Raw genomic sequence first — 27660 nt, 5'->3', positions numbered from 1 at the left:
CATGGGGCTCTAAAGAGTGTTGTCAGGGGGGTTTTTTTTTTTTCTTTTTTACATTTAAATTTGAGGCTGCTTCCCTTGAAACTTGGGCTCTGCCGCCGGAGCCGGGCGCGGCTGCGACTCCCCGGCTCGGGGAATCTCGCTCTAATTATTCTCAATCACACTTGTGCAAATGAATATATCCATGTTTGGAGGATCGAAGTGGTGTTGTCATGGCAATCTCCGTTAAGGTCATGAGAAACTCATGGATATTGTTCGCCGCCTCTCCCGGGAGGCTTCTTTCCCTACCTTTGTGGAACCGTGGGGTTTGCAGGGGTTGGGGAATAAGTTTAAAGCGCGGTTTTGGAGTGATTTGGTTGAAGGGGTTCGCTGTCTCCTGCTGGGGTTCAGAGGAAGGGGGTGGTGGGCTCGTGGCTCACTGGTCACCCTTCTCTGGGCACCAGATCCCAACCAGATCCCATGGACCAGGCTTGCTCTGGAAGGTGAAATCCTTATAAGTCTCCGGGGCAGCAGAAGGGACCCGTTTGGTCGGTGCTGGTTGATGGGGCTCAGTGTTCTGGGATGGGATTTGACTTGGGTTAGTTTTGCTTACACCTACTTAAAAAAAAAAACCAAAACAAAAAGCCCTAAAAACAACTACAAAACCCTCAAAACAACAACAATGAAACAAAAACAACAACGAAACAAAAACAACAACAAAAAAAACCCCAAACAAACAAAACTAACTCTGTTTTCTTTCAGGCCAGATCGAGTGAGTGACCTGGTCTAGCAGAAGATGTCCCTGCCCACGGCAGGAGGTTGGAAGGAGATGAGCTTTAAGATCCCTTCCGACCCAAACCATTCCATGATGCTGTGATTCTTAATTTCAGGGGTGGTGGTAGCTGGAGGTGTAGCAATAGGAAGATGTCCCTGTCCCCCAGCATGGCTGGGACTGGCACCCTGAGCCCGTCCCTTCCCTCGGTGTCCGTAGGATTGCCGGGAGCGCTGGTGGTGCTGGAGGCACGGAGGGTGCTGAGTGCTGCAGTCACTGCAGAGGAATGTGGGCAGGGACACGCGTGCCCTGCTTGGCCAGAGCTCTCCTCTCCTAAAAGAGATGGTGGCAGAGCCACAGCTGGTTTTATTTGGGTTCTGGAAGGTAAGGAAGTGATAACAAGGTGCAGCGAGGGGTTTGCAGCTGCAAATGGGGGTCTTTGCGAACTTGGAGTTGTGAAATCTTAAATTAGCTTTAATTCTAATTTAAAGGGGGGAAAAGTGTAACAGCAATCCAAACAATTCATTTTATTTAATAACTTGTATGGAGACATTTTGCATGTTTGGATGCAGCAGCAACACCAGTGACTTTACACGTCTGGTGTGGTAGGACAAAGGAATTCACTGAAATTGGAGTTCACTAAAATTGGAATTCGCTAATAGTGGCATTTAGCAAGTCTTGGTTGAGGTGATCAGTGTAGCCGTGGGTTTATGGTTCTATATTTCCGAGTTATTTTTTGTTTTTAAAAAAGACCCAGGTACCACAAAGAAAACATAACCACAAATAAATGGTTTTGATAGAGAGCCATCAAAGCATTTTGATTTGCAACTGAATTCATGTTAAATCAGCCTAATCCCAAATATACATACATATGTGTATATTTATACATACCCAAAGATACACAGATATACACACACACACACCCATCTTCCTGTGAGCCTTTAGACAGCTCTGGCACCTCCCTGTGCAATTTTTTTATGTGCAGGTTGCTTGGTTTGAAAGACCTGACATTATTTAATGATTGGTATCAATACTCTACAGAAAGGTATGAGATCCATGTTGAAAATTAAAAGAAAATCTGAAACTTTATTGGCTGTAGAAGAGAGGTGACTGTGCCTGCAGGGTGCTGGCTGAGCCTGTTATGTTATGTGTGTTATCAGCACCTAATTGCTTCTGGTTGCTGTGCCTTTCAAGGTGTTGAGCCTCAGTGATCTCGTCCTCTCACACCCAACATGTCCTCACCCATCAGGGGAAGAAAACAGGTTTTCACGGGTTTTTGCACCTGGCAGGTTTTCAAACAGGTTCTCCCATCCCTGCAAGACCCAACTCACAGAACCCCTGCCCTGTCTGGCTTTGCCCCTGCCCATGGAGTGTCCTGGCATGGGGAGGGTCCTGCACGTGGCAGGGGACACCCCGGGCCGTCACCTCTGCCCTGACACTTGTCTGGGTCCGTTTGGACCTGACTTTCTTTAGAACTTGACAAACATGTTGGGTTAAAGGGTTTTAAACTGGAATTTTAGGTAGTCAGAGAAGGGTTTCCATGTTTCCAGTGCAGCGATCAGTTGGGTTTAAAAACCCAACAGAACACGAAGCAAGTGGAAATTATAATTAAAGGGCTATTTACATTCAAAGAATTATCTTAAGTTGTTCTTTCTCTGCTTTCTGCAGAGGAGATGGAGCATAGTCTGGGCTGGTTTTCTCAGTTGACCTTCTGGCACATGGGATTTCTCAATGACTCTGTACTTCCAGGTCTCCAGGACCTGCCCAAATAACCTCTAAATAACCTATTCTGACCTATTCGGTCTTGTCCACCCAACACCTGCAGAAGTGGCCAGTGAGCTGCTGCCCTGTGCGAGGGGCTCTGTGTCTGATGAGGTTTAAAAAAGGCACGGGGGAGCCTTTAATGCTGGGAAAGCCATCAACTGCAGCTTCTGCAGTATTTAACGGGGCTCCAAAACCCCCTGATTATCCCTCCCGTTGGCTTTTGTCGATCGCTCGCTCGGCTAACGTGTTCCTTTCAGCCTTGGTGACAATAAAATGTGAGTAAGCAGAAAACTCAAATTTCTGAACGATGGCTCGTGGCGATTTCCTAATTTCCTGAGTGAGCAGAGGCTTCTTGGCGCTTCGTTCCTGTGCCAGAAAGACTATTTGCTCATACAAAGTTCTTCATTGTAATAGGAAAAAATCAATTTGATTACTTTCATGTCAGCATGCATGTCTAATGGCTTAGAAGTTATTGCAGCCATAAAATATACAGTATCATTTCTCTCTCACTCTGAAATTTGACAGGATTAATATAGTCAGCATGAAATCTTAGTCATAAAGTCGACCATAAGTGATGGTAAAATTAGCTGCTGAAATCGTCTGCTTATGGAAAGCATCTTCTGTTTTTCCTTCTGGGAAAAAATATCAAGGGGCTGCTGTGTGGATGGGAACAGAGCGTTTGCTCTGATGCAGAGATGGCCATTTCATCTCCTGCTGTTCTCATGAGGGACATCTGTGGTGTCCCCAACAGCCTGGGGTGTGGTTTGACAGCCCCTTCATCACCGGTGGGGCAGTGGAGGTGCTGGTGGGGCTGAGCTTTGTGTCCAGCCCAGCAGTGATGGGGGATTGTACCTCTCCTGAAAGTCATTCCCTGTGTGAGCCAAAGTGAATTTCACTGCAGGGCCTGAAAGTATTCCCTGTCAGAGGCTGGGCTTTGGGTTAGAACCTGGGGTTTGTGGTGTCCCCATTGACAATGTGTGTTCTCCAGCAGTGGGTGATGTTTGATTCATCTCATGATGCCCTGATTTATCTCAAGCAGAGCAGGCCTTGTCATGGTTGAAAAGCTGTTTCTTTCCATGGTGCAGTGCTCCAGTGAGTTTGGAGGGAGGTGAGGCCCAGCTGAGGTGGTCTTCCATGGGCTTTACTGGATGCTCTTCCTGCTGGTGCAACCCACCACCTTCTTGGTCACCCGCTGTCCTCCTTGCACAGTCCCCTTGGGAAATGGGCTGGTCACCTTCACTAAGGGCAGAAACACCCTGTAGGAGCCACCTTGCTCTGAGCTGAGATTGAGAAACCTCTGCTTGAAAGCTGAGTTTCCTCCTGCTGAGTGACTGCATTGGGAGCCAGCGGGGCTGGAAGAGCAGATGGCCAGAACAGCCGCTCCTTCCTGCTCACCCACCTCCAAACCTGCCCTTGGAAGTGCAGATGAAGGGCTGGGGTTAGGCAGGCATGTGATCCTTCACCAGCCCAGCCTTTGAACTCCTCGTTAATGGTTTTGTTTCATGACATCTCGTTTCAACTGTGTTGGGTAAGGTGCCCATAGCAGCTTTTTCTGCTTATGAAGCTCATTCCAGAAAGAATTAGGGAACTTGGTGCTGGTATCTTTAACATCTACTGTAAAATTAGACCAAGGGAAGACACCATCTTGCATCTGGGCATTAACTACCCGTTCCATAGGTCCCACAACAGGGTTTTGTTGCCAGTCCTTGACCCGCTTGGCTTTGCAAGGGGAAATTTCTCCTTCCCCTTGAGCAAAGACATGCAGGATTTTGCTCATCCAGGGGATCTCGGGGGTCCCTGATCTTGTATCTGGATGCTCCCACCTCTGCTGGAAGCTGTCCTGCTGGTTTCACTCGTTCTGCCTGCCTTGGCAGCCCAGTGTGAAAAGTTAATATCTGGTCATTGGTTTTGGCTGCATCTCCAAGGCAACTTCATTCATAGGCAGCTCCCGGTCCGGACATGCCTAGATGACTAACTCCCTTCTCCTGTTACATCCCAGAAGAGCTGTTAACTCCTTCAGCCCAGGTAGGTGTGATACAGCAGGGAATGGGCAGATAGGGAGGGTGGATGCCATAAACAACCAGCAGATCCGACCTGCTCCATCCTTTCTGCTTTGGTTTCTTTCCCAGCGCTTTGTTCGGCCCGGAGAGCAAAGAGCTCGTCGCTGTTTAGGATCCTTCTCAGTGCTGAAAGGTCTCAGACTAAGTTTGTTTCTCCTGGAATTATTATACTTCGTTATCCTTTGGTTTGGGCAGAACGTTGCCTTCGGCATCTACACTTACTGCAAAATTTTGTTGGGGAAAAAAAAAAAGGAACTTGGCCGCGCGCTGGCAGCGCGCCCTGAGATGCAGCAAAAATTTAATTCTGCATTTCATGCAAACCAAGGGAGGATTTTCCTCCAAGGGGCAGGTGATGAGGTGAGACCACCACATTCCCAGGTGCGTTCAGGGTCCGTGAGCCCCGAGGTGGAGCCGTAGCAGGTTAAATGTGGGGACACCCCGGTCCCTCGCTGATGCGCCTGTGTCTGTGTGTTTGTCAGATACAGATTTCCAACCCTCAGGGACTCCTTTGATTCTCACCAAAAGATGTAGGAAGGAGGAAAATGAGCCAGACTCTGGGGTTTTTGCTGTTTTTTCTCTCACAGCAGTGCTGAGAGGGGATGTTGCAGTAGATGAGGATTTGTCCTTAAAATCCACAGCGCTCGCTGGGATGGGTCCTGGAGCTCCAGTCCCCAGGAAAGCATCTGACTCCAGGAAGGAGTGGGACTGGGAGAGGGCCAGAGCAGGTCTGCTTCACACCAGCATCAAGCAAAGTTTGGCTTGAACTTGCTGAGCATCATAGAATCATGAAGTGATTTGGGCTGGAAGGGACCTTAAAGCTCATCTCATTCCAACACCTCTGTCGTGGGCAGGGAACCTTCCACTTGACCAGGTTGCTGGGATGTGATGCTGCCCTCTCCCTTCATGTGTTTGAATACTGACATGGTCCATGTCATGGTGCTGCTTTGGAGGTCCTGGAGGTGATTTGGCAGGAGCATAGGCACAGGGAGGAGAAGCACACTGGGTTTTAGTGGTCACATCCGTGCCCTCTGTGCAGCCTAAGTGGGGCATCTCAGCAGGAATCAAGGGTCAAGATCCCCCTGGGGATCACTGAGATGTACAAACCTGAAACCCTGTTAATTTTTTAATGCATTTTGGGAGATCTGTTACGCTGAAACATCAGGCAGAGGATTAAACACGCCGGGAATATGAACCTGCCGTGAGTCGGGATCGTGCCTGTGCTGTGGGATGAGGCTGTGGCTGTGGTGGTACCTCTGGAAGAGTTAATTAGACATGGGAGAGATTATCCCAAGGACCTGGGGTGCAGCTTGGTTGGAGAGCATCTCCCAAAAACCCACTGCCTGGCCAACCTCCCTCCTCCAGGTGCTGCTTTCCCTTCCTGGAGAGGAAACCTTCTGTCGGACTCTGTAGCTGCTCTAACTCTTAAATTTTAATAATAGATTACCATTAGTATCAGCCTTATATAATGCACAGCTCATTATTGCTTACTCAGAATAATTTCACAGCCTCCTTATAGAACCTTGGAACTTTATTTGCTGAGTATAAAATATGCAGAAATGCATGAATAGCTTTAAGACTTGGTACCCTAAACTAATACAGTGTGCTGCCTTTTTTTTTTCCCTGCACCATGATTGAAGTCAAATTAACATATTTACCTTCAGTGCTCCCAGGAGTAGCGTTAAAAAATTCAAGAGGTGATTCAGAATAGTCTCCGATTTACTGTGTTTAAAGCTGGATTTCATTTCTCAGTAAAACCAAGCAAACACTTGACTCCCCTTCAGCTTTCCAGCCTCTTTCCCCCCTGTGCAGGTCCTTGGACTCAGCAACAGATGGGAGCAGTGTTATTACCGCTGCCTTCCCAAAAGGAAGCTTTTTATTTTATTTTATTGGTTTTTCAGGATGGGGGAGAAAGCAGGGGCAGAGAAAAAGAGAGGAAATGAGTTATAACTAATGGCCCAGAAGTGTAGCTGCTGTTTTAATATGGAATAAGGAAAAGTATGGAGGGTGGTTTCTGTCTTTGTGCCTGCAGGCTCTGGCTCCCTGTGTGATGTTGGGTATTATGTTATCCTGCTCTGCCTCAGTTTATCTCTCTGTCATAAGTGTTTCCTTGGACAAATCATGGACCTTAATTTTTACTCTATGTTGAGGTCTTCCCAGGAAGAAATGCCATGTAAATGTGAGGTAGGAAATGGAAATGGTTGCTTTATTGCCCAGTGGTTTACTCTTACCAATGATACCCAGGCACTGTCCTGCCTGTGCCGTGATTTATTCCTGCAGCTGCAGGGCAGTTCCTTTAGCTCCAAGGATTTCAGACCCCACAACAGTTGGGTTCAGGGAGGTAAATCCTGCACCACACCCCCCAGGATGAACTTGGACCCTGTCACTTTTCCCAGCCAAGTAATGAATGTTCCAGGGAGAGGGTCTGTGTGAGGACCTTTTGCTCAGCTGGGGCCACTCGGTACCCTCTGAGTGGGACAAATCAGCAGATTCTCTTCACCACAGATCAGAGATACTGCAGTGGGGGTTTTTCCATGCCTGCTGCTAGATTAGGAAGTTATTTCAGCAGATGTTGTTTCCTAAGAAAATGGGTTAATGCCTGGTGGTTAGAACGGTGTGGCAAAAAAACCTATTTGTGTGAGGTTTTGGCTAATTGCCTCGCAAGAGTTACGGAGCGTTGCAGCAAATTTCCTGGATTTCGCAATTGCGATGGTTCTGGTTTAACTGGCCAGAAGGATTTGCAAAAATGCACAAAGAAATGGAAAAATAGAGGCAAAGCACTTGCTGTCTTGCTGCAAAAAAGCTGAAGGGCCTTGTGGCTGGGGTGAAAAGTCTCCAGGTTTAAGCGAGTGAGTGAGATTCGGGGTTGAATAGTTTTCAGGGTTTTGTAGAATTCCAGAACAGTTTGGGTTGGAAGGGACCTTAAAGATCACCCAGTTCCACCCCCTGCCATGGGCAGGGACATATTCCACTAGACCAGGTTACTCCAAACCCCGTCCAGCCTGGCCTGGGACACTTCCAGGGATGGGGCAGGACTGCTCCCCACCACTGCCTTGGCTCGTGGGACCGGTCCCACTGGCACTGATGGAGCTGGGAGCTGCTCCGAGCTGGGAGGGCAGGGAGGAGTTTCCATCTGCACTCAGGGAAGGCAGCAGTTCAGTAAAATGGGCCAGTGCACAGGAAAATGCAAATCAAGTGTTGTTATTTCCAAGAGAATCACTGTGAAAAGACTTTTTACTGTGTAGATGAACCGGTGGGGCTGGAAAGGAACCTGGGGCTCTCTCCTTTGCTGTCCAACTTCGTGATGCTGCAGGGAAAGTTGACCATCCTTCAGCCTCTCCTGCCATTCCTGTGCCATGGAGAAAACCCATTTTTGGGAGAGAATTCCCAAAGCCACGTGCGGGCACAGCCCCGGGTCGGGGGCCAGCACCGCTTCCCCCGCTGCTGCTTAAATCACTAATTAGATTCCATCTGAGCAGTAACATAAACCAGAAATAAATGGACTTGGCTTCCTAAACTTAGCACTTAAATATTTTCCCAGGCTGGAAAAAAAAAAAACCCACAACATTTGCTTTCCATGCAAAACATATAAATCTTGGAAAAGTTCCCGAAGTTGCGTGTTTAACTTTTCGGATCCGTGCGTTTGTGGGATAGGAGTGGTTATTCCCCTGCATAATTATTTTTCTTTTTAGGAAGCTGAAATGTTTGTGAGGAGGACATTTTAAGTGGGGATGAAGAAGAGTGAAGGGAGAGTCAGGTTGGATGGTGATGGCTTTGCTGTCACTGTTGGAAAGGAAGCACCTTCCCCTCATCCCCTCCCCGCCAGGATTAACCACAAATGCTGCTTTTACCGTTGTGTTTCGGGGCTGTTTCTGCTTGTCTGATGAGTTGTAGTGAAACATGTGTCTGGTTGTTGGTTTCTTTTTAATCCTACGACAGTACAAGAGCTGTTACTGGAGTTTATTTAAAGTCTTTGCATAGTTAAGATTGTGGCTGCTGTATAAAATGCAGGCTCGCCCCTCCTTCCCAAAGCTCCGCTGCAACTGGATGCTCCTTTATTTCCTGCACTCCCTCTCCCCTGTGCTCACCTCATGAGAGACCCCACTGTAACTGTTTAAATGCAGAGATACAGGGCATAGATGTATTTTGATATAAAATCACTGTTTCTCATAGAATCCCCAAGGAGATGCTGGGGAGGCCCATCACTGTGGGTGACATGATGCACAACCTGCACTGGCATCATCCTACCCTGTCCTGGGGGTGCAGGTGGGCAGCACCCCCAGTCCCACTGTGGCACTGGGATGCAGTCAGGAATGGGGTTGGAGATGAAGAAGCAGGTCTGTGGTGACTTTCCTGCCTGGAACAGGACAGGTTTTGGCACGAGGGCAGCTGAGATGAGTTTTGTGGGTTCCTTATTTGATGGACTGTCAAAACAAGATTGTCAGGGTTTCTCAGGGCTGGGATACGGTGGGGGTGGAGTGCACCAAGCAGGAATTTCCCCAGGCTGGTGGTGTGCTCAAAGAGGAGGCTTCCCAGCACACTGACCCTTCGTGAACGCCACGAAAACACACTTTGAAAGAAGCTGGAAAATAAAATCTCCTCTAGGGAGAAAAAAAAACCCCAATACCCATCCTCAGCTTCTCCCCACGGCACTCTGTGCCTTGCTGTCATTGCAGCCCCTATTCCAGAGCTGGAGATGTCGAATTTATTTGTGTTCTCCTAACACCTTTCTGTTTCATAACAGTAATCACTCCTGGGTTTGGCCAGGAGGCAGCGGAGCCGCCGTGCTCCCTGTAATCCAGGAGTGAATCAAAGCAACTTTTTACAAAACAAGATTCTCTTCTCGCTGTTGCAAAAGAGCTTTGGGGAAATCTGGTTTTTGTGGTTAAGGATCTTACTCTGATGCACAAGGAAAATTATGTGTAGCTTTTATTTGGCCCAAAGGATTCTTACAACATTATCCGTATTTCCTTTAATTTGTGGGATTTCTAGTAAATGGGCTTAAAAATAGGTCTGGGCAGGGTGCCAGGGTACATAAGAAGAGCAGAAAAGCTTTGCAGGCTGTGAGCAGCTCGCTTTCACTTCTCCCTCGGCGCGGGCAGGGGGCACGGAGCGGTTGCTCACCTTTTGGGGTTAAAATTTAATGGCGTCTCTGGAATTCTTTGGAAGTTGATATTGCAGAAAAGATCTTTTTAACTCTTTCTTAGAGCTGATGCCATGTCATTGTTGAGCTGGACACAGGTTCTGGGAAGGGGCAGGAGGACGAACTGTAGCACCAGGGGAGGACGAGGACAGGGCTGGGGAACCCTCACCCGCTCACCGCTGGAATTTGGGAACCCCGGAATGCCGATGTACATGTAGGAGCAGAACATGATGTTTATAAACATGGTTTTTTTATTTCTTTCCACTCTTCACTCTCAGAAGTCTCTTTAAGCCTTTTGTTAAACGGGAGGAATCTCATAAGGGAGCGGTGATGGCTCGGAGCAGCTGCCGAGTGCCCGGCTCCCTTCCGTGATATTTACCTCCCTTTTCAAATTCAGTCTTGGTTCAAGTGACTCAAAAATGCATTTTTCCCTGGGGACAGCCACCCATAAAAGGCTTTCATTAAGACCTGGTGGGTTTTTACAGCTGGAGTCCCAGTGGGAAGGGGAAGGTAAGTGGGAAAGGATCCGGCCGTGCCGTGTGGGATCCAGCCTGCCCCACTCCGCCTTCCTCTGCTGGGCCAGGGGGCCTCGTGGCTTCCCAAAAGCTGTGGGGTTTGTCCTACTCCTGTAAAATTCAGTTCATTTGATTTTAATTAAATCTTTGGGCCCAAATCTGTAAAAGTTTGGTTTGAGTCCCGTGGATGCTGCGCCTCTGTGTTGTGAGCGGCTTCTTGGGAGAGGATGAGGAGGAGCAGGGAGATGGATGTAGAAGAGGAGCAGAGAGAGGGATGAAGACTGGGGAGGTTTTGAGCTTCCTGGGAACAACAGAAGTGTTGTTCAGGATCAGTGTCTAGGAGTGGGGAGCTCTTGAACTAAAAACGTGCATTTTCACTTATTGGTGGTGATGAGATTCCATAAAATCCAGAGGATTTTGTGATGCCTGATGCAGAAGCAAGTGGTCCGAGGGAAATTATTTATGCTGTTGGCAGTAATGTACTAATAACTCTTTTTATCCAAGGGTATTGAGGAGCTTTACAGGCATAAAGTCTTCTGATGCCTCTGTGAATTGGGGGAAGTGGGCTCAGCTTGGCTGTGCAGGTGAGGACACCAGGCCTCGTGCCTGTTTCTGCCCTGGAAACATCCTGGCTTCTCAGCTGGTGCCACACTTTTCCCTAAAAGTGGATAAATTGAGAGTTGTTGTGGAAACCAATCCTCCAGGATTGTGGTGGCTGGGGACTGAAGTCCCACGAGCCATTCCCAACACCACACAGTTCCCCAGCATCCTTTCCGGGGAGGCAGGTGAATTTGCTGGAGCTCCTAAATTAAGGGATAACATTTGGGATGTATCTGGAGAGCCCACGGCTCCCTGATGCTACCTCAGAAATCATCTGTTCCCTCTGGACGTGCCAGTGCCCCAGAACACCTCTTTTCCCATTAAACCTTGGGATGGAGCAGCTCCCAGCCCTGGAGCTGCTCTGCCTCCCAAAGCCCCAACCTCCAGCCAACCCAACACAGGGGCACAAGTTCACGTTCGAGCTGATTCTTCAAATTTACCTCCTTAGCTGGGGATCAGCTTTCCCGGCCGTGCCGCAGGGAAAGGCTCCTGTTGTTTCTCCAAAGACCAAGGTTAAATGAGTGGCTGCAGCCCAGTTTGGTGGGAAAGGCAGGTTTTTAGGGGTGGTTTTGGGGAGATGAGCTGAAATTCCCAGGAGGTCACGACCAGAGTTCACCAAGGTCCATCACCAGGGTTGGGGCTGGGATGTGTCATCTCCCCTCTTAAAACAGTGTCATCCTGCAACTCACAACATGAACCCCTTGGATTTCTCTTTTTAAAAATAATTAGGTTTGTGCGTGCGGTTCGGGGTTGGTTTTGTTTTGGTTTGGGGTTTTTTTTTTCTTCCTCTTAAAAAGATTTTTTTAACAGCGAGCCAGCAAATTTAATATTTTTTTCAGTGTCTTGGCTGTGTTGTGATTTACATTTGATTTTTAGGCATAATTAGAAATGCAAGTGGAGCGCTTTGTGTTTTACCTCTGCTTCAACTATTTATGGCATGGTATGCAAATGAGGCGAGCTATGAATATTAAAGATTAGAGTGTGTTACAAAGTATCACTGTCTTTAATGAGTTCGGTAATGGGCACAGGCTCTGCGTAGACTTTAATATGGAGGTATTTTATGTTGCGTGCCGGCTCGGCGCTCCGCAGCTCTCCGTGCAGGCTTTGGTTACATCCCAGGAGAGCAGGGCTGGGATTTAAACCCTCTCCAGCCCCGGCTGCAATAGGTAGGTGAGATTTCCGAGCGTTCCCATGACAAAGGCGGCTGTGGCTGGCGAAGGGTGGTGCTGATGGATTATTTCACGGGGACTCTCCCCCGGTTTCCCGGCGAGGTCAATCCCTTTTCCGTCTGCTGCAGCCTCCGAGATGGATCCGAGAATATGAAAGCGCTCGGCGACCTTTCAAGGTGCTTTTGCAGCACTGGGAGGGAATCTTAAACACGCTCCTGCCAAAATGGAGCTGCTGCTCCCGACGGCACAGGCACCCCGAGAAACCCGTCCAGACACCCCTGGCCAGTTAGGATTGGTGACAGAGAGTTATCTGGGGGGTTATTGGCGGGTCTGAAGGAACATCTCACCCACTGTATAGAGGGGTGGGAATGGATTAACCCCTTCTTGATGCAGAAGTCTGGGCAGCCCAGTTTTAGCTTTAAACCAGTGACTGGTTTCAGCGTTTTATCTCTAAACCAGTGACTGGTTTTAGCTCTTAAATCCGTGTCTTCTCTCTGAACCGGCCGCTGGTTTTATCACAAACTGGCGTCAGAGTTCTAAAAAAGAGGAAGGTGGCGGTGCTTTGGGGTGCAGCAGTGCACACCAGAGGTTTAATCCACGAAGCAGCAGCTCTGCTGAGCGCCGGGGTCCCCGGAGGGGCTGCGGGAGGTGGGGGGGAAAAAGCAGCCAGATATGGAAAGCCAACGGATTTTATTCCAAATGGGGCTTGGGGAGGGTGGGCGGTGGGGAGGGAGAATGAAGCATGCCCCAGGGAGCGTGCTTTTCAGATTTGAGGTATTTAAATTACAAATTTTGATGAGGGAGATTGTCAGCAGTATTCAAAACAGTGCTTAAATTCTTTTGAAACACTGTCGAGCTGTGCTGTGGCAGTTGAAAAGTTTGGCACACAGGAACTTGGCCCAGAAGTTGCTGCTTGGGTTTTTTCCTTTAAAACTCAATTCATCTGTATTCAAGTGTCCCACATGCTTAAGGAAAAAAAAAAAAAAAACCAGCAGGCTCACAGTGGTTTGAGACAGACCCTTCCCTGCAAGAGAAGCTGCAAAAGTGATTGATCTCTGATATTAGAGGGGGTTCTATGTTGGTTAATCAGCATTAATAAGTATTTATACTTTGAAAAAAGAAGTTTTATGGTGTTTGTGCCTGCTCATAAAAACAACGAGCACACTAAGATGGGATTTAACATATTTTGTGATCCACTGGATTGTTAATCCATATGCATTAGTTATCTTTGGGTTTTTTGGATGATTGATTGGTGATTGTTGTTGTGGGATCAGCTCAGTGTTTGCAGCACGTTGTGAATATTGGGGAGAAATTTTTGCCTTCAACCTCTGACCCTCCTCTGCTGCATAAGGTAAAACCCTCTGTAAAACCCTCAAATTTAAGGAATGTCTGTGCTGGGCTCTCCCAGGGACTGCACAGCAGCACAGAACTTGTCACATGTTGGTGTTGGCTCAGAAGATGTAGTTGACCATATTAAATATATATAAAATACATTGACCATATATGATCTGTATTCTAATATTTCATATATATAATCATAGAATTATCCTCATCATCACCTATATAATACAACATTCTGGGCTGCAGTGCTGTCTGGGGGTGTTTTAGGGTGTGCTACAGAAATAGGCACATTCTGAAGCTTTGGGCACAATTTGTTGCCTCGGTGAAGGGTTTTGTTGCAGGAGCAGAGGAGGCAAAAATGAAGTCAGTGTTGAGGCTCCTGTACTGTCCTGCAGTGATGCTGGGAGCAGGGATCGGTCTGAAGGGGTTTTCCAAACCCTAGGAAGGGGGGAGAGAGGGAATTGTTTGCCAAAGTACAGGCAGTAAATGCAGTGTACGAAAAATGCAGGTTTTCAGCTTTGCCTTCATCTGCCTGGGGAAAGTGGGCATCAGGCTGAGGGGAGCATCTCATGGCACCAATTTTAGGTTTTTCAGGGTTTTTGCTTAATGACCAAACCCCTTGTTTTTGAAGAACCTCCTGTGCAGTCTCATATTTGCTCCTCTAAGCCCAGAAGCGCAGAGTTAAATGTCTGCAGTCTATAACCTCCCTTGTCTGCAAGCTTATATTTCCATTAAGGATCAAGCTCGGATGCAATTGTAGCTTTGCTTTATAGACTATTAAAAGTTTAATGTATAAATGTCTCCCTCCACCAGAACTTTTTGGCAGGGTCGTTTTCCAGCCCTGAAATCCCTACAAAACCCACACAGATCCCGATTGCTGCGCAGGCTCGGCTGCCCTTGAAGGGTTAATTATATTATGCCTTTTTTTTTTTTTTTTTCCTTTTTGAAAAAGCAGGGAGAATAAGCTGCAGCCAAAAGTAAAAAGTCATTAATTTTAAGGCAGAGATGTAAGCAAAGTTTCCTTCCCCTCTGCAGGTTGGTCAGGGTAGGCTATGCAGTAATTGAAAAGTAAAGGCAATTGAATTACAGGCTCCTGTCCAAACCGAGTGCGATTTCTTCTTCTTCTTCTCCTCTCTTCTTTTTTTTTTTTTTTTTTTTTTACAACCTCCATTGCATCAGAACTAGGCAGTATTCCTGATGTTCTCATGTGTGTTAATGCTGACTCACAGACTAACTTGCACAAGAAAAAAAAACACACAGGCAGCTCCACCATACTAGGTAATGAGCTCTAGCAAGAAGCAGCGTCTGATGTTTTGTAAGCTTTTCTTAATTGACCTTTTAAGATATTTACTTTTATTTTAAAGCTTTCTGTTCCGTAGTGGCACGGTGGTAGGACTGAGTCATGCATGTTATATATTGCCTGCTCTGCTGTTGTGTACTAGGAGTGAGGAGAATAGGATTCAGCATGGCACTTGTCTTTTTGATGTGTTACGGATGGGAATTAGTGCTTGTGCTGGGATGCTGGAGGCAGGGTGATGGGGTGCTGTTTGCTTTCTGCTGGCTGTAACTTACTCGGGGTCTTGAGTTTTTATTAGGTGGCAAAATATTCCATCCTGCTGGATAACTGTATTTTTTATCCAGGTCTCTCCCTTCTCCTTGCAGCAATCGGGGGGGGGGGGGGGAAACAACATTAAAATGTTGCATTTTCTATTTTTTGCTTCTCCTTGGTTTGAGAGGCTCTTAAAATCAGTGATAGGGAAGGGGAGAAATAAAAAAAAAAACAACAACAACTAATGAAATAATAATGGCAGTAACACGCTTCACCCGGGCTCAATGACGGCACTTTTTGGAGGCTGCCGGGTGGGTGACCTCGAGGAGCCAGAGATGTGCCCGGGCTGCTGGTGACTCACCTTGCAGCAGGACAGAGCCCAGGAATGGGGCTGTGCCAGGGCTGTGCCAGGGGCCTGGGGGAGAGAGCCCATGGGGCTGTGCTGGGTCCCCACGGAGAGACCCCTCGGGGCTGTGCCAGGGTCTCCAGGGAGATGATCTGGGGGCTATCCCAGGGTCTCTGGGAAGAGACCCCATGGTTGTGCTGGGGTTCCTGGGGCTGTGCTGGGGTCCCCAGGAAGAGGTGCTGGGAATGTGCTGGGTCCTCAAGGAGAGACCCCTCAGGGCTGTGCTGGGCTCCCCAGGGAGAGATGCTTGGGGTTATGCTGAGGTGCTCAAGGAGAGACCCCTCAGGGCTTGGGGTTATGCCAGTGGTCTCCATGGAGAGACCCCAGGGCTGTGCCAGGGTCTCTGGGAAGAGGTACCAGGGCTGTGCCAGGGTCCCCACGGAGAGACCCCTCACAGTTGTGCTGGGGTCCCCAAGGAGAGACCCCTTGGGACTGTGCCAGGGTCCCCAGGGAGAGATGCTGGGGGCTATCCCGGGGTCTCTGGGAAGAGACCCGAGGGCTGTACTGGGGTTCCTGGGGCTGTGCTGGGGTCCCCATGGAGAGATGCTTGGGACTGTGCCAGGGTCCCTGGGGAGAGACCCCAAGGCTGTGTTGAGGAGGGACCCCAAGGCTTTACTGGGGTCCCTGGGAAGATCCTCCAGGGTCGTGCTGGGGTCCCCAAGGAGAGACCCCAGGGCTGTGCTGGGGTCCCTGAGCAAAGCTCCGGAGGCTGTGCGGGGATCCCCAAGCTGAGCACCCATCACCCCACCCCAGGCTGCCCTGGCAGTGGGGCCACACTCACCTCCTGAGCTGCATCACCAAGCATTAATTCAGCTCACTTTTCCATCTTCTCCCCCCCATTCCCTGCCCGAGCCTGCAGGTCTGTACTTTCTGTGCGAACTTCCAGGATTCTGGAAGCCCCGTGCTGCATGTCTGCTGCGTGTGGGCTGCTGCTGTGCTACTGAGGAATATTTTGCAAATTCACCTCGGGCTCTTAATAAGGCAGAAATAATCTTCTTTCACCCATTGCCACTGGCTGCTACACTAAAAATAGGGGCCGTCCGCGCCGCTTGCCACTTGCAGCATTTCAAAAATAAATACTTTGGAGCTGCAGCTCCCGGTGCTGCAGGAGAGGAGCCTCGCTAGGACTGGCATTTGATTACTGAACTTAACCTTGTTTTCCTCTGCACAGGCATCCACAGCGTTCCACGGCCGAGCCCCAATCCCTCTCCCTTCCCCTCCGGGATTTTCTCCCCCTTTCAGGGGGGGATGCTCAGTTTTGGGGTGCAATGACTTTTTGGCTTCTTGTCTCCCTGCGGTGCAGGGGGGGGAGGAGGGGGATGCACAGCCTGGACCTGAAGTGCATTTTATTTGACTTAATTTAACTCTTTATTTTATTTAACTCTTTATTTTATTTAACTCTTTATTTTATTTAACTCTTTATTTTATTTAACTCTTTATTTTATTTAACTCTTTATTTTATTTAACTCTTTATTTCATTTGAGGCATTACAGCAGCTCTGGGCTCAGGGGATGGTACTTGGCTGCTGAGTTTGCAGGGAGCTGTTGCGTATTTTCCCTTGGGTTTGTGTAAAAGTGCATTTCCTTTGCATTAAAAAGAGGGGGGAATCAACCCCAAAACCGTGTGCTGAGGGCAGGGCAGGTGGCACCCTGTGCCTGGGGGTACTGGGTGGCTTTGGTGGATGACAACCCCTGCCAGCCTCAAATCCAAGGGTGGGATTTTTTCCCCCCTCTCTCCTCATTTACAGAAGAAAGAGAAGTTTCCTTTGACCCTTTGGGGCCTTCAAGGGCAGGACTTTTCAACTCTTTTCTTTTGAGGGGCTTGGGCTGGGGGGGTGAAAGCCTTTGGCTGCTTTGTCTCCCACCCCCAGAGGGTCCCTGTCCCTTTGTCCTTGCCCCAGCTGCTGCCCAGAGCACCTTCCTGCGGGAACTGCAGGACTTTGGGGATATTTGGGGGTTTTTTTGGGGGGTGATTCACCACTGAGGCTCTTTGCATGTTGTTTGGCTAAGAAAAAAAGACAATTTAAATACATTATCTAATTATTTCTGATTACTCCTGGGGGAGCTCTGATGGCAGCATCTTATTCCAGGTTGATGCTTTTTTCCTTTGTTGCTGTCGCCTCTTCCCAACCTTTCAGGCCTCGGAGCAGGGATTTAGTTTGGAAAAGAGCAAACCTGCTTTTTTTTTTCCCCAAAGCAGATGAGGGCAGAGGCTGAGAATTCCCAAACTCTCCTGGAAGTTGTCTCAAATAACGGCTGCATTTTTTATGAACATCTTGTGACAAAAGCTATGACTTTACAAAAATCAGGCAGAGATGTACAAATTGTCCTGCTGTATCCAAGTGCTGGAAAAAGAGGCTGCCATCAGAAAACAAAATGATGTTTTGCCTGAGTGGTCACATATGTCAGATAATCAAAAGTAGGAGGTGCTTGGCTGGTTTTAATCCACTTTGGTCCAAGTTTTCCCGTTTGGAGGTGTCCAGTTGATGGTCTGTCACCTGTAGGACACGGCAGCCCAAAGGGGACTGGATTTTTTTGGGTGGGAAGGGTGCTGGGGGCTCCTCCTGCACCGTGGGGCACAGCTCAGCTTGGGAGATGAGGTTGGAAAAATACAGTTTACATCTGGAATTGCAAAGGTCATTTTTCCTGCAGCGCAGCTCTTCCAATGTCAGATGGGCTGAAGCCATTTCAAACCCTTCAGAAGTCACTTGCTGCTCTATTTAAAAGAAAAATAATTGTATTTAGTAGAGGATCTTTTTAAGATAGACATTATCAAGTGTTGCTGCATTTGCCATCCAGTCACAGTAGCATTTTGTTGCTGTTGTTTTTAGGGAATGTGAGTTTTGGTCGTGAGCAGGCTCTCCTTGGCTTTCAAGACTTCTTTTATTTCTTGGATTCTTGGGGGATTTGAGGTTGTTGGTGTTTTTGGGTTGGGGTTTTTTTGGATTTTTTTTTTTTTATACAGTCTGGTCATAAAAAGACCGGGGCAGAGGGAGGAGGAAGAAAAAAATTCCAGCAGTCCTGGCTGGCAGTTTATTGGAGTGGTTTGGGCTTTTGCAGCTTGCTGGTACAGCTTGGCTTGTGTTCCTCAATGCTCTTTCTAGACCAAAGATGGTTGCTTTTCTCACCATTTCCCTGAGAGCCATATTTTGGGAGGGACCAGTTGTTTGGAGCATCTTGGGAGGTTGTACATGAGATCTGCCAAGGATTTGGGAGGCTGGGGCACTCTGGTACTTCTCTCTGACTTACCCTAAACCAGCTCAATTTTGGTGTTTTTAGGGAGACATGGGTTGCTCCTGGCGTGCCTGGCTTGTTTATAGAGCAAATTCAAAGCAATATTAATAATTAATATCTATTTTAAGTTGGCTTGTTCTGTGCTACTGAGCTGTCCTTGGCTGGTCCCTCACATCCTGCCCTGCTGGGTCCAAGGAGGTCCCATCCAGGGCCTTCCTGGTCTCTCCTCCAGCTCTTAGGGAGCCCTTTCTGGGAGAAAAAGAGGAGATCCTTCTCCATCCATGGTCTGCCATCACCATGGGTGAGGCTTCCTTCAGGTGCCTGAGCAATGAAGTTTATTCTGTGAAGCACATTTTTCTCAGTAATTCTCCCAGATCCAGAGTGGATCTGCATTTGCCAGGGCAGACTCCATCCCTTCTCCAGCAGAGATGGGTGGTGGGATGGTTGGAAGAGGTTTTGGGGGCTCTCAGGCTTGGCTGTCGAGGGGTCATCCCTGACCTCCTCACAGGGTGTCACCTTTGCCTCCTCATCAACACCAGGCAGAGATCCCAGTCACCTGCCCTGGGGTCCCTGAGCATTCCCAGTGCCTGGAGATCCTGCTCTGGGAACGGGGTGGCTCTGCCAGGCGCCGGGAGGCTGCAGGTCCCGTGGGATGCAGAGCAGCTGTGCTGCTGGTGTGGCTGGAAGTGCAGGGGAAGGCAGCCCAGCCCCGGTTTTGCTGCTCTGGAGTTGAACTTCGTGCACCAAACATCTCTTTGGATGTGGGAGTGGAGATCTGAGCAGCATCAGGAGGGAAAGGGTCACACCAGAGCATCCCTGTGCTCCCTGCAGTTGCCCTCCACTAAGGATGGGTTCACCTCCCAGCTCCGAAATGTTAAGTGTGTGTGACCATCCAAGCAGAGCAATTGAACCAAACTGGAGAGCAGGGGCAGAACTAAAAACACCCTGGGCAAGGCAGAAGTGAGCAAAGGGAGGCCCCACCCTCTTTCCCAGAAAAAAGCACCAAACATGCTCAATAAATGCGAAGGTAATTTAAAATCTGAATCCAGGAGACAATGTGACTGGGATTTCATTACTTAAGCAAATGGATTTGCTTTTAGTGGATTCAGCCACAGACTGAAAGAAGCTTTCCCCAAGGGGTAAACATTTTTCCTGCATTTGAAAGGCTTTCTTGTATTGGGGAGGGGCTGGGGGGGGCAGGAGGCAGGACTGTGGCTGCCCAAGGAGCACCTTTATTTTGGGCAGATTTGGGCATTCCCAAAGCTCTGCTTTTGGGTGGGTGGTTTTGGGGAGCTCTTGGGGTGGGATGCTGGGGCAGGTGGGATGCTGGGGCAGATGGGAGGATGCTGGGGAGGATGCAGGGGTTGCTGGGGGGGGATTTAGGGGATGCTGGGCGGGATGCAGGGGGTGTTGGGGGGGATGCAGGAGAATGCAGGGGACATGCTAAGGATGCTGGAGGGATGCAGGAGGATGCTGAGGGGATGCAGGGGTGATGCAGGAGGATGCTGGGGGGATGCAGGATGATACTGGGGAGATGCTGAGGGCATGCAGGAGGATGCTGGGGAGATGCAGGACGATACTGGGGGGATGTAAGAGTGATGCAGGAGGATGCTGAGGATACAGGCGATGCAGGAGGATGCTGAAGGGTACAAGGGATGCTGGGGGGATGCTAGGGATACAGGAGAAAGCTGGGGGGATGCAGGGGATGCTCCCCACCCCTGCTCAGTGCCTTCCTCCGGCCGCAGGAGTTAACCAGCAGCAGTGCCAGCTCTGCAGACTGTTTGGAATAGTTTAAATGCTTTGACACTCTGGATGTACTAGATGGCAGGGGAGGCAGTTTACAGCGTAATTCATATGCAAAACTGCACTATAAATTTAAAACCTGTCTCAGTTGCCGTGGCACCACTAAGCATTTCATCAGCATACAGTACAGTATTTCTGCCATCTTTGTTTGCATTGCAGTGACTCATCAAAAGTCTGTCTTGTACCAACACTGAGAGCATTCCTCTGGCACTGATATTTCTCTGTTTTTAAAGCTTCGGTTTGAAACTGGCATTTACTTCAGGTCCCTAATCAAAGGGCTCTATTCATTGCAGAGAGCAGCCTGAATGTTAATCTGCATCCGGCCTATTCATTTAGATGCTGTGCGCTGCCGGGGAGATTTGACTTGGTAAAAGCTTCAGCTCCAGCAGATACAAACCCAGGGCTTGATACTCTGTTTTATTTCCCCCCCTGCCCTGAGCCCTCGGCGGCAGCGATCGGGGGACCCGGAGCCCCTCGGCGAGCGGACGCTGCTCAAGGTACGTTCGCTCCCAGCCGGGCGAAGGCACCGGCAACTTCCTCGCTTGGAAGGATTTTTTTTTTCTTTTTTTTTTTTTTTTTTTTAACCATGCAGATACAATTAAATTGGCTCCGAGTGTGTTCCCTTTTCTTCCTGTTACCCCGTGGCCTTGCAGATAGGACTTTTTTTTTTTTTTCCTCTTTTTTTTTTTTTTCCTCCCCAGCAATGGGAACAGAGCGGCTCTTTGTGGGTTATTATTTTCTTTGCAGAGATTTTTTTCTTTTTTTAATCTTTCGCAGATAAACTTCTATTCCCCCCCCCCTTTTTTTTTTTTTTTTTTAAATATCGTTCTTCCGAGCTTTCGGTACTAGTTAACCGTAGTTTTGCTTCAGTAGTGTTGAAGGCAAACAGGATTTTAAACCTCCTGGACTCTTCGGGGAGGGAGCAAGGGGAGGGGGGGGGGTTTGGGCTCGTGTCGGTGGATCCGCAGTGATTTGCTCCGCTGGAGTTTTCGGAGCTCGGGCTGCGCTGGCATTACCTGCTGCGGGTTTGCACGGGGTCCCTTCCCAACGCCAGGCTTCCTTTCGGGTGGTGGAAGCAGGAATTCTGCCCGCGGCCAAAAGGTACGGCTGGCCCTGAGGAGCGGCCGCGCCGGGATGCGGAGCAGGAGCCGGGATGCGGAGCCTCCAGCCCGGGGGGTTTTTGCTCGGAGGGTCCTCACCGCCGGTACCCGGGGGCTGGGGGGCACCGGGGGGCTCTGACCGCAGGAGGGGCTGGGCTGGGGCTCCCCCTGCCCCGCTTTGGGTTTAGGGGGGGTGAAAATTAGAAGACAACGTGGTAGGCGGCTCGCTGCAGCACTTGGTTTGTTTTATTGGGGCTCAAATATCTGGCTTAATTTGGAGCTAAGCCTCGTTTTGTTGGAGGATAAATCTGTTGAGAAGGGGTTTAACTGTTGAAATGCTCCCTCTTTCTGGTGCAAATGGGAAGATTGCTTTTCAAAGTGCTTTTTCCTGGGAGCTGTCGCTCCGGCAGAATCCTGCATTTATTTCGGGCAGAATGGCACATTGTTTTATAAATATCTTTTCTGTAGTTTCAACAGAGCTGCTGGTTGTTGTGTTTCTTATATAATGCTACCGGAGATCTGTCTGACTGTCTTTCGTTTGCTTTACTGTTCTCTCCCATTATCGTTCAGATTTTCCTGCGTAAAGTAAAAGCCCCGGGGGAATAAATCAGTGGTGCTTATTTAAACAGACCGCAACTTGAAGGAAATACTTGCATTTTGGGGGGAATATCCTTGGAATAGCGTTCCCAGCGTGGGTTGAAGACATTGATAAGTAATTTTTATGAGCGATTGCTTTTTCCACGTCGGCTCTCAGAGCTCATTTTGAGCCTTTGATGTCGGGTGAGGTGGGTTCCTCTGCTTCGCCTGCTTTGGTGAACTGTCTAAAAACGCTCTTCCTCTCTCCCTGCCTTCTCCCTCTTTCAGATGTGCCCTACTTTGGATATTCCTGCATTGAATGTCTGAGGAGCTCCAGCCGACCCTGAGCCATGTCGCAGATGTTGCACATAGAGATTCCCAACTTCGGGAACACCGTTCTGGGCTGCCTGAACGAGCAGCGGCTGCTGGGGCTGTACTGCGATGTCTCCATCGTGGTGAAGGGCCAGGCCTTCAAGGCTCACCGGGCGGTGCTGGCCGCCAGCAGCCTCTACTTCCGAGACTTGTTCAGTGGGAACAGCAAAAACGCCTTTGAGCTGCCGGGTACCGTCCCCCCCGCCTGCTTCCAGCAGATCCTCTCCTTCTGCTACACCGGGAAGCTGACCATGGCCGCGAGCGAGCAGCTGGTGGTGATGTACACGGCGGGCTTCCTGCAGATCCAGCACATCGTGGAGAAAGGCACGGACTTGATGTTCAAGGTCAGCTCGCCCCACTGTGACTCTCAGACCACCATGATCGAAGACCCCAGCTCGGAGCCGCAGAGCCCCTGCAACCAGCTGCAGTCGGCCTCGGCGCCCTACGTCATGTCCCCCTCCATGCCCATCCCGCTCCTCACGCGCGTCAAACACGAGAACATGGAGCTGCAGGCGGCCGCCCTGCCCGGCGGGCCTGGGAAAAGGCCCCTGGAAGCCGGCGCCCGGGACGGGGCCGCGGGCGGCGGGGCCAACGCGGGGCCCCTGAAGCTCTCCCGCGTGTCCTACTACGGGATGCCCAACCTGGCCACCCTCATCCCCAACGTGCAGCAGGTGCAGTACTCGCAGGGGGAGCGGACGAGCCCCGGCGCCAGCAGCATCCCCACCACCGACAGCCCCACCTCCTACCACAACGAGGAGGACGAGGAGGACGACGAGGCCTACGACACCATGGTGGAGGAGCAGTACGGGCAGATGTACATCAAGTCCTCGGGAGGCTACTCTGGTAATGGGCGTCTCTGTCCTTGGGTTTTCTGCTCCCCTGCAGGGGTTGCTTGGGCCTTGTCTGGCTGCCACGGGTCAGTTTGGGTTGTTCATCGGGCTTTGGTCTTTGAGGGCTTCGTTTGTTGGTTTTTGTGGCGCGGCGCAGGAGGCGATGCACGTGGTGGGCTTGGTGCTGTGTCTGGGTGTGGCATGGGCAGGTCCTGCCATGCCATCGCTCCTGGGTTGTGTCCCCAGCTGGGAGACCCTTTAAATGAGTGGCTGCATCGTCCACCACAGTCACATCATCCACCACGGTCACATCATCCACCACGGTCACATCATCCACCACGGTCAGCTCAGCCCTTCACTTTTTGGCTGAGGCTGCCAACAAGGGGCCTGGTGGTTGCATGAGCCCTGTGCTGGTGACACCCGTCCCAAGGTGAGGATTGAGTTCTCCTGCCGTGGGTCATCTGAGAGGGGTGGTCATCCATGGGAAAGAAAGCATCAGTCCTTGGTGGCCCAGTGAAGGCTGGGTGGTTATTTTGGGAATTAGTCTTCAGCAAGGTGCCAGGCACGGTCCCCCTGTCCTGGTGTTTTACAATAAGATTTTTTTTAAAGTGGTAAATGTATAAGGAAGAAAAACATCAACTAAATCATTTTAATAGGGGTTAATTAGGAATATCTTCACAAAGAAGAAAAGGAGAACTTTTCTCCCCACTGCCTGAAGTGCCCCCTTCTCCTTAGCCAGCCTTGCCCCAACACATCGCTGTTGGAAAGGGAAAAGCAGTTTTTTGAGGGAGCTTAATTTTTTTTATTTCAGCATTAGAAACAGAACTAAGTAAAATTCCTCTCTTGCCCTTCCAAGATCCATAAGGGATGGTAGTGTGAATCCCTGGGTGGGCCTGAGGCAGAGGAGGTGGCTTCATTTTGGTGTTGCTCATCCTGGAGCTGCCTGCTCAGCCCTGAAGTGGGCACAAGGGCATGAGAGGCCCCTTCCCTCTCACTTCCTTGAACACACACCCCCTTTCCCAGGCACCTTGGAGGGTTCAGACCCTCTTGAGGATCAGGGGTGGGTACAGAGCCAGGGGCTCAGGACCAGAGGAGGAGATGCCCGCTGGGCTCTGGCGTGTCTGCATCCCACGTGGAAGCAGCTCACAGCATCCTGCCTGGACGAGGCTGGCAGCATCCCACATGGAAGCTCAGCCTCGCAGTGGCCTCCCTGTCAGAGCTGCAGGTGTTTGTGGCAGCAGCTTTGATCCAGGGGTGCTCCCTGGGGAGGGACATCTTCCCGCCGGCTCCGGCCGCACGCGGCATCCGCTCGCCTGGAGCCGCCTTCCCTGCTCTGGATCCTGGAATTGCTGGGCTGATGTTGCAAGTGTTTAGCTCTGGTTTGCTGCTGAGCTGGTGTTGATCAGCTTTCCTCAAAGTGGTTTGATTTTAGTCTTAACCAAGGAACAAGATTTGGCAAATAGGACAATTTCTGTTACCCCAAGCCAGGCTTCCCTAGTACTGGGAACAGGCTCAGCCTGACACCCTGTGCCATCCCATCCCATCCTATCCCATTCCAAGGAGCAGAAGCTCAGCATCCCCTTGGCATGTCCCTCTGCCAGACAGTGAGCAGATAAGCAATATTTTCCAAGTTTTTTTCCCAAGCTGTGTGAAAAAGAGGGAAAGCCGTGCGGGTAGCAGGGTTACTATTTCAATATTAGAAATGTTTGCTGAGAAAAGTGGACCAGCAGCTGTGGAAAATGAGCCTCAAAAGCCTGAGTGCCCTCCCAGCTGTGCTTCAGGTCCCAGTGGTTGGGATGGGATGGGAGAGGAGCAGGATCAGGGATGGGGACAAGGTCGGGGTCTCCTCCACAGCTGCTGTTAGAGGCGGATTTAACAGAAATTGGGCTGTTTCTGCACACACTTGTTTTGATTTTATATTGCTTTGCTCTTCCCTGCTGTAGAGCCTGTGGTGAGTAATGTGGGTTTGCCTTCAGTGCTGGGCTCGCACGTTATTCCTCGGAGCAGTGGGATTATGCCCTTGGACACGGTGTTTTCCATCCCTGCCACGGGGCCAGTTCATGCAGAAACAACAAAATCAACTCAGAAGACGAGGGCAGGACCAGCAGCTCTGAGGGTGTCCCTAATCCTTGCGGGGCAGGAGTCATCCCGGTTGGAAAAGTGAAAATCCGAGCAGCTTTCTCGGGTGTCGCTGGAGATGCTGCAGCTCGTGCTGGAGCTGGGCATCCCACAGCCAAGTTTTCCTGCCTGTTTTCTGTAGGGAGAAGACTCAAACCACGTCATGATACCGAGGCAGGGATGAGACAGGTTGTAAAGCCTCAATATCCCACATTTCTGCTCAAATTCCTCTTCCTCACCAGCACATTTCAGGGGAGTTTCCTGTTTTAAATAAGCCAGCTATAGTATTCAGGCTTCCTGGAAAAGAGGGCACACAAGAAAGAGATTACAAAAAAATAAAACCTAAGCTATTCCATTATGGTTTGGACTTGCACAGCTAACTGTGTTTTAATTACTCGGGATAAACTGTACCCTCAAAAGGTGTGGAATAATAAACCCGTGAGATGGAAGAGAGAAGGCAGCTAATCCTGCTCCTGGCATGTCGATCCCGACAGCCTCACAAAGGCCTGGGGGAGGGGGGAGCCCTGTAAAATAGGGATTGCCAAGGTTTCCAAGAGCCCTGTTTGTGAAAACAAAAACAAAGCCAAAGAGGAGCAGAGCAGATGAAGCCCTGAATTTCAGAGAGGGTTGGTTGCAGTGTTTTTTTCCTCCTTTTTCTCTGCTTTTTCATTCTCCAGCTGAAGTGTTGACTGAGCTCATGCTGGTGAGTGTGTGTGGGACACTGGTGGCTGGTGCTCTTCGCTTGAACATCACCCACACCCGTGCTGGGGTCATCAATCCTCTTCTTGCCCCAAGACTAGGGGGGTTTTATTTATTTTTCTTCACCTCTTTTTGTACTCAGAACCATTCTGAGTCTCCAAAGCTGGATCAGAGGCACATCTCCAAATCATAGAATCATTTAGGTTGGGAAAATTCTCCAGATCATCAAGTCCAACCTTTGACCAAACACCTTCTTGTCAGCTAGAGCAGAGCATTGAGTGCCACGTGCAGTTGTTTCTTGAACACTTTCACTGTGGTGACTCCACCACATCCTTGGGCAGCCTGTTTCAATGCTTGACCACTCTTTCCATGAAGAAATTATTCCTAAGGTCCAACCTGAACCTCCCCTGCTGCAGCCTGAGGCCATTTCCTCTTGTCCTGTCACTTGTTATGTGGGAGAAGAGGCCAATCCCGCTTTGCTCCAACCTCCCTCCAGGTGGTTGGGGTCAGAGAAACAAGGAGCAGATCATCACCTTGGCCAAGGGTTTGGTGGTAGAAGAGGGAGTGAGGAGTTGAGTGATGTCCCTCCTGCAGTGGTGGCTCTGGTCAGGGACCAGCACAAGTGTTGGACCTGCAAAAGGAGCAGCAGATGAACGAAAGGACAAGCCCAGGGTTAAACACAGGCCGATGGGAGGGTCAGGCTTAGGTGTTGGTAGACAGGGTGGCAGCTTGCAGAGGGATGTGGGAGAAGGTGGCTCAGCTCCCACTGTCCTCTGGCCACTCTCAGTGGCCCTGGTGGTGTCACCATCGTGGTGGCAGGACGGGAGCACTGCGGTAAAATGGCTCCTCGTTCCATAAGTAGGTCTGGCTGTGGAGAACATGTGGGCCTTGAGGACACGAGCGAGACTTAATGAGGTTTCCAGCATCTGATCTGAGGAATGCACAACTCCAGAAAATATTAAACAAAAGCAAAGTATTTTTATCCCTGTTAATTACAGCGTCGTGGGCCTGAGCTGAAGTGGGTTTGAGCAGGACTTGCAGATGCTCGGCGTTTTTCTGCACTGAGCCACGTTGTTGTCAGTCAGCTCCAAGCTCAGCAGATGCAGTTAATTTAATTTTGACAGGCACAAGTGAAGTTGTGTGAGGGTCCGTCCTCCTCCCCTGCTCCTGCTGCACCGGTTTGCAGGGGAGAGGAAAAATCTTTATGCAGCAAATGGCTGGAATGTAAAGGCTGGACTTGAAAGTTATGAAATCCTGAACTGACAAGAGCACACTTCATTAAAAATTCATCTAAAATAGCCATTATAGAATAGTTGTGGTAATTAGCTGAGAGAATAGTTTTCTCTCCTGGCCTCTGATTCCTGACAGTAAGGAAAGAGGGCAGGGAACAGCCCAGAATCCAAAATGATGCAGCCCGTGCAGATCCCGACCCGAGCCTGGGCACGAGGCGCTGCAGCGACGTAAATCACGGCTGTGCTGCTGGATAATTGCAGCCTGATGGAGGAGCTGGTTCCAACTGCAGGAATGTGACCTGATCCTACAAGGTCCCACTTGTCCCTGCCCACCCTGCAGTGACCAGTCTGACCCTGGGGAGGGGATGCTCGGCAGCAAAGAGCTCGTGGTTATTTAGGAAATAA

At 49.8% G+C, this 27660-nt stretch overlaps 1 protein-coding gene across 6 annotated transcripts in view; it reads left to right on the top strand.

Moving 5' to 3' along the window:
• NACC2 (NACC family member 2) overlaps positions 1–27660 on the top strand; it is a 57584-nt gene that overhangs the window by 15274 nt on the left and 14650 nt on the right. The window contains exons 1-2 of one of the 6 annotated variants that reach the window (XM_051807659.1): positions 14538–14615; positions 22293–23219. In XM_051807659.1, coding sequence (XP_051663619.1) covers positions 22355–23219 — 865 coding nt within the window. In that variant the 5' untranslated portion in view covers positions 14538–14615; positions 22293–22354. Of the gene's footprint in view, positions 1–14537; positions 14653–19562; positions 19665–20612; positions 20826–21254; positions 21430–22292; positions 23220–27660 lie in introns of those variants that run through there. The other 5 variants (XM_051807658.1, XM_051807660.1, XM_051807657.1 and 2 more) reach the window with 5 other exon arrangements.

Source organism: Manacus candei, unplaced genomic scaffold (genome assembly GCF_025592945.1).
Source record: "Manacus candei isolate 608988 ecotype Guabito, Panama unplaced genomic scaffold, ASM2559294v1 h1tg000071l, whole genome shotgun sequence".
In the NCBI taxonomy this organism is placed as follows: Eukaryota; Metazoa; Chordata; class Aves; order Passeriformes; family Pipridae; genus Manacus; species Manacus candei.
The sequence above is the reverse complement of the archived record's forward strand: the minus strand, read 5'-3'. Positions and strand labels throughout refer to the sequence as shown.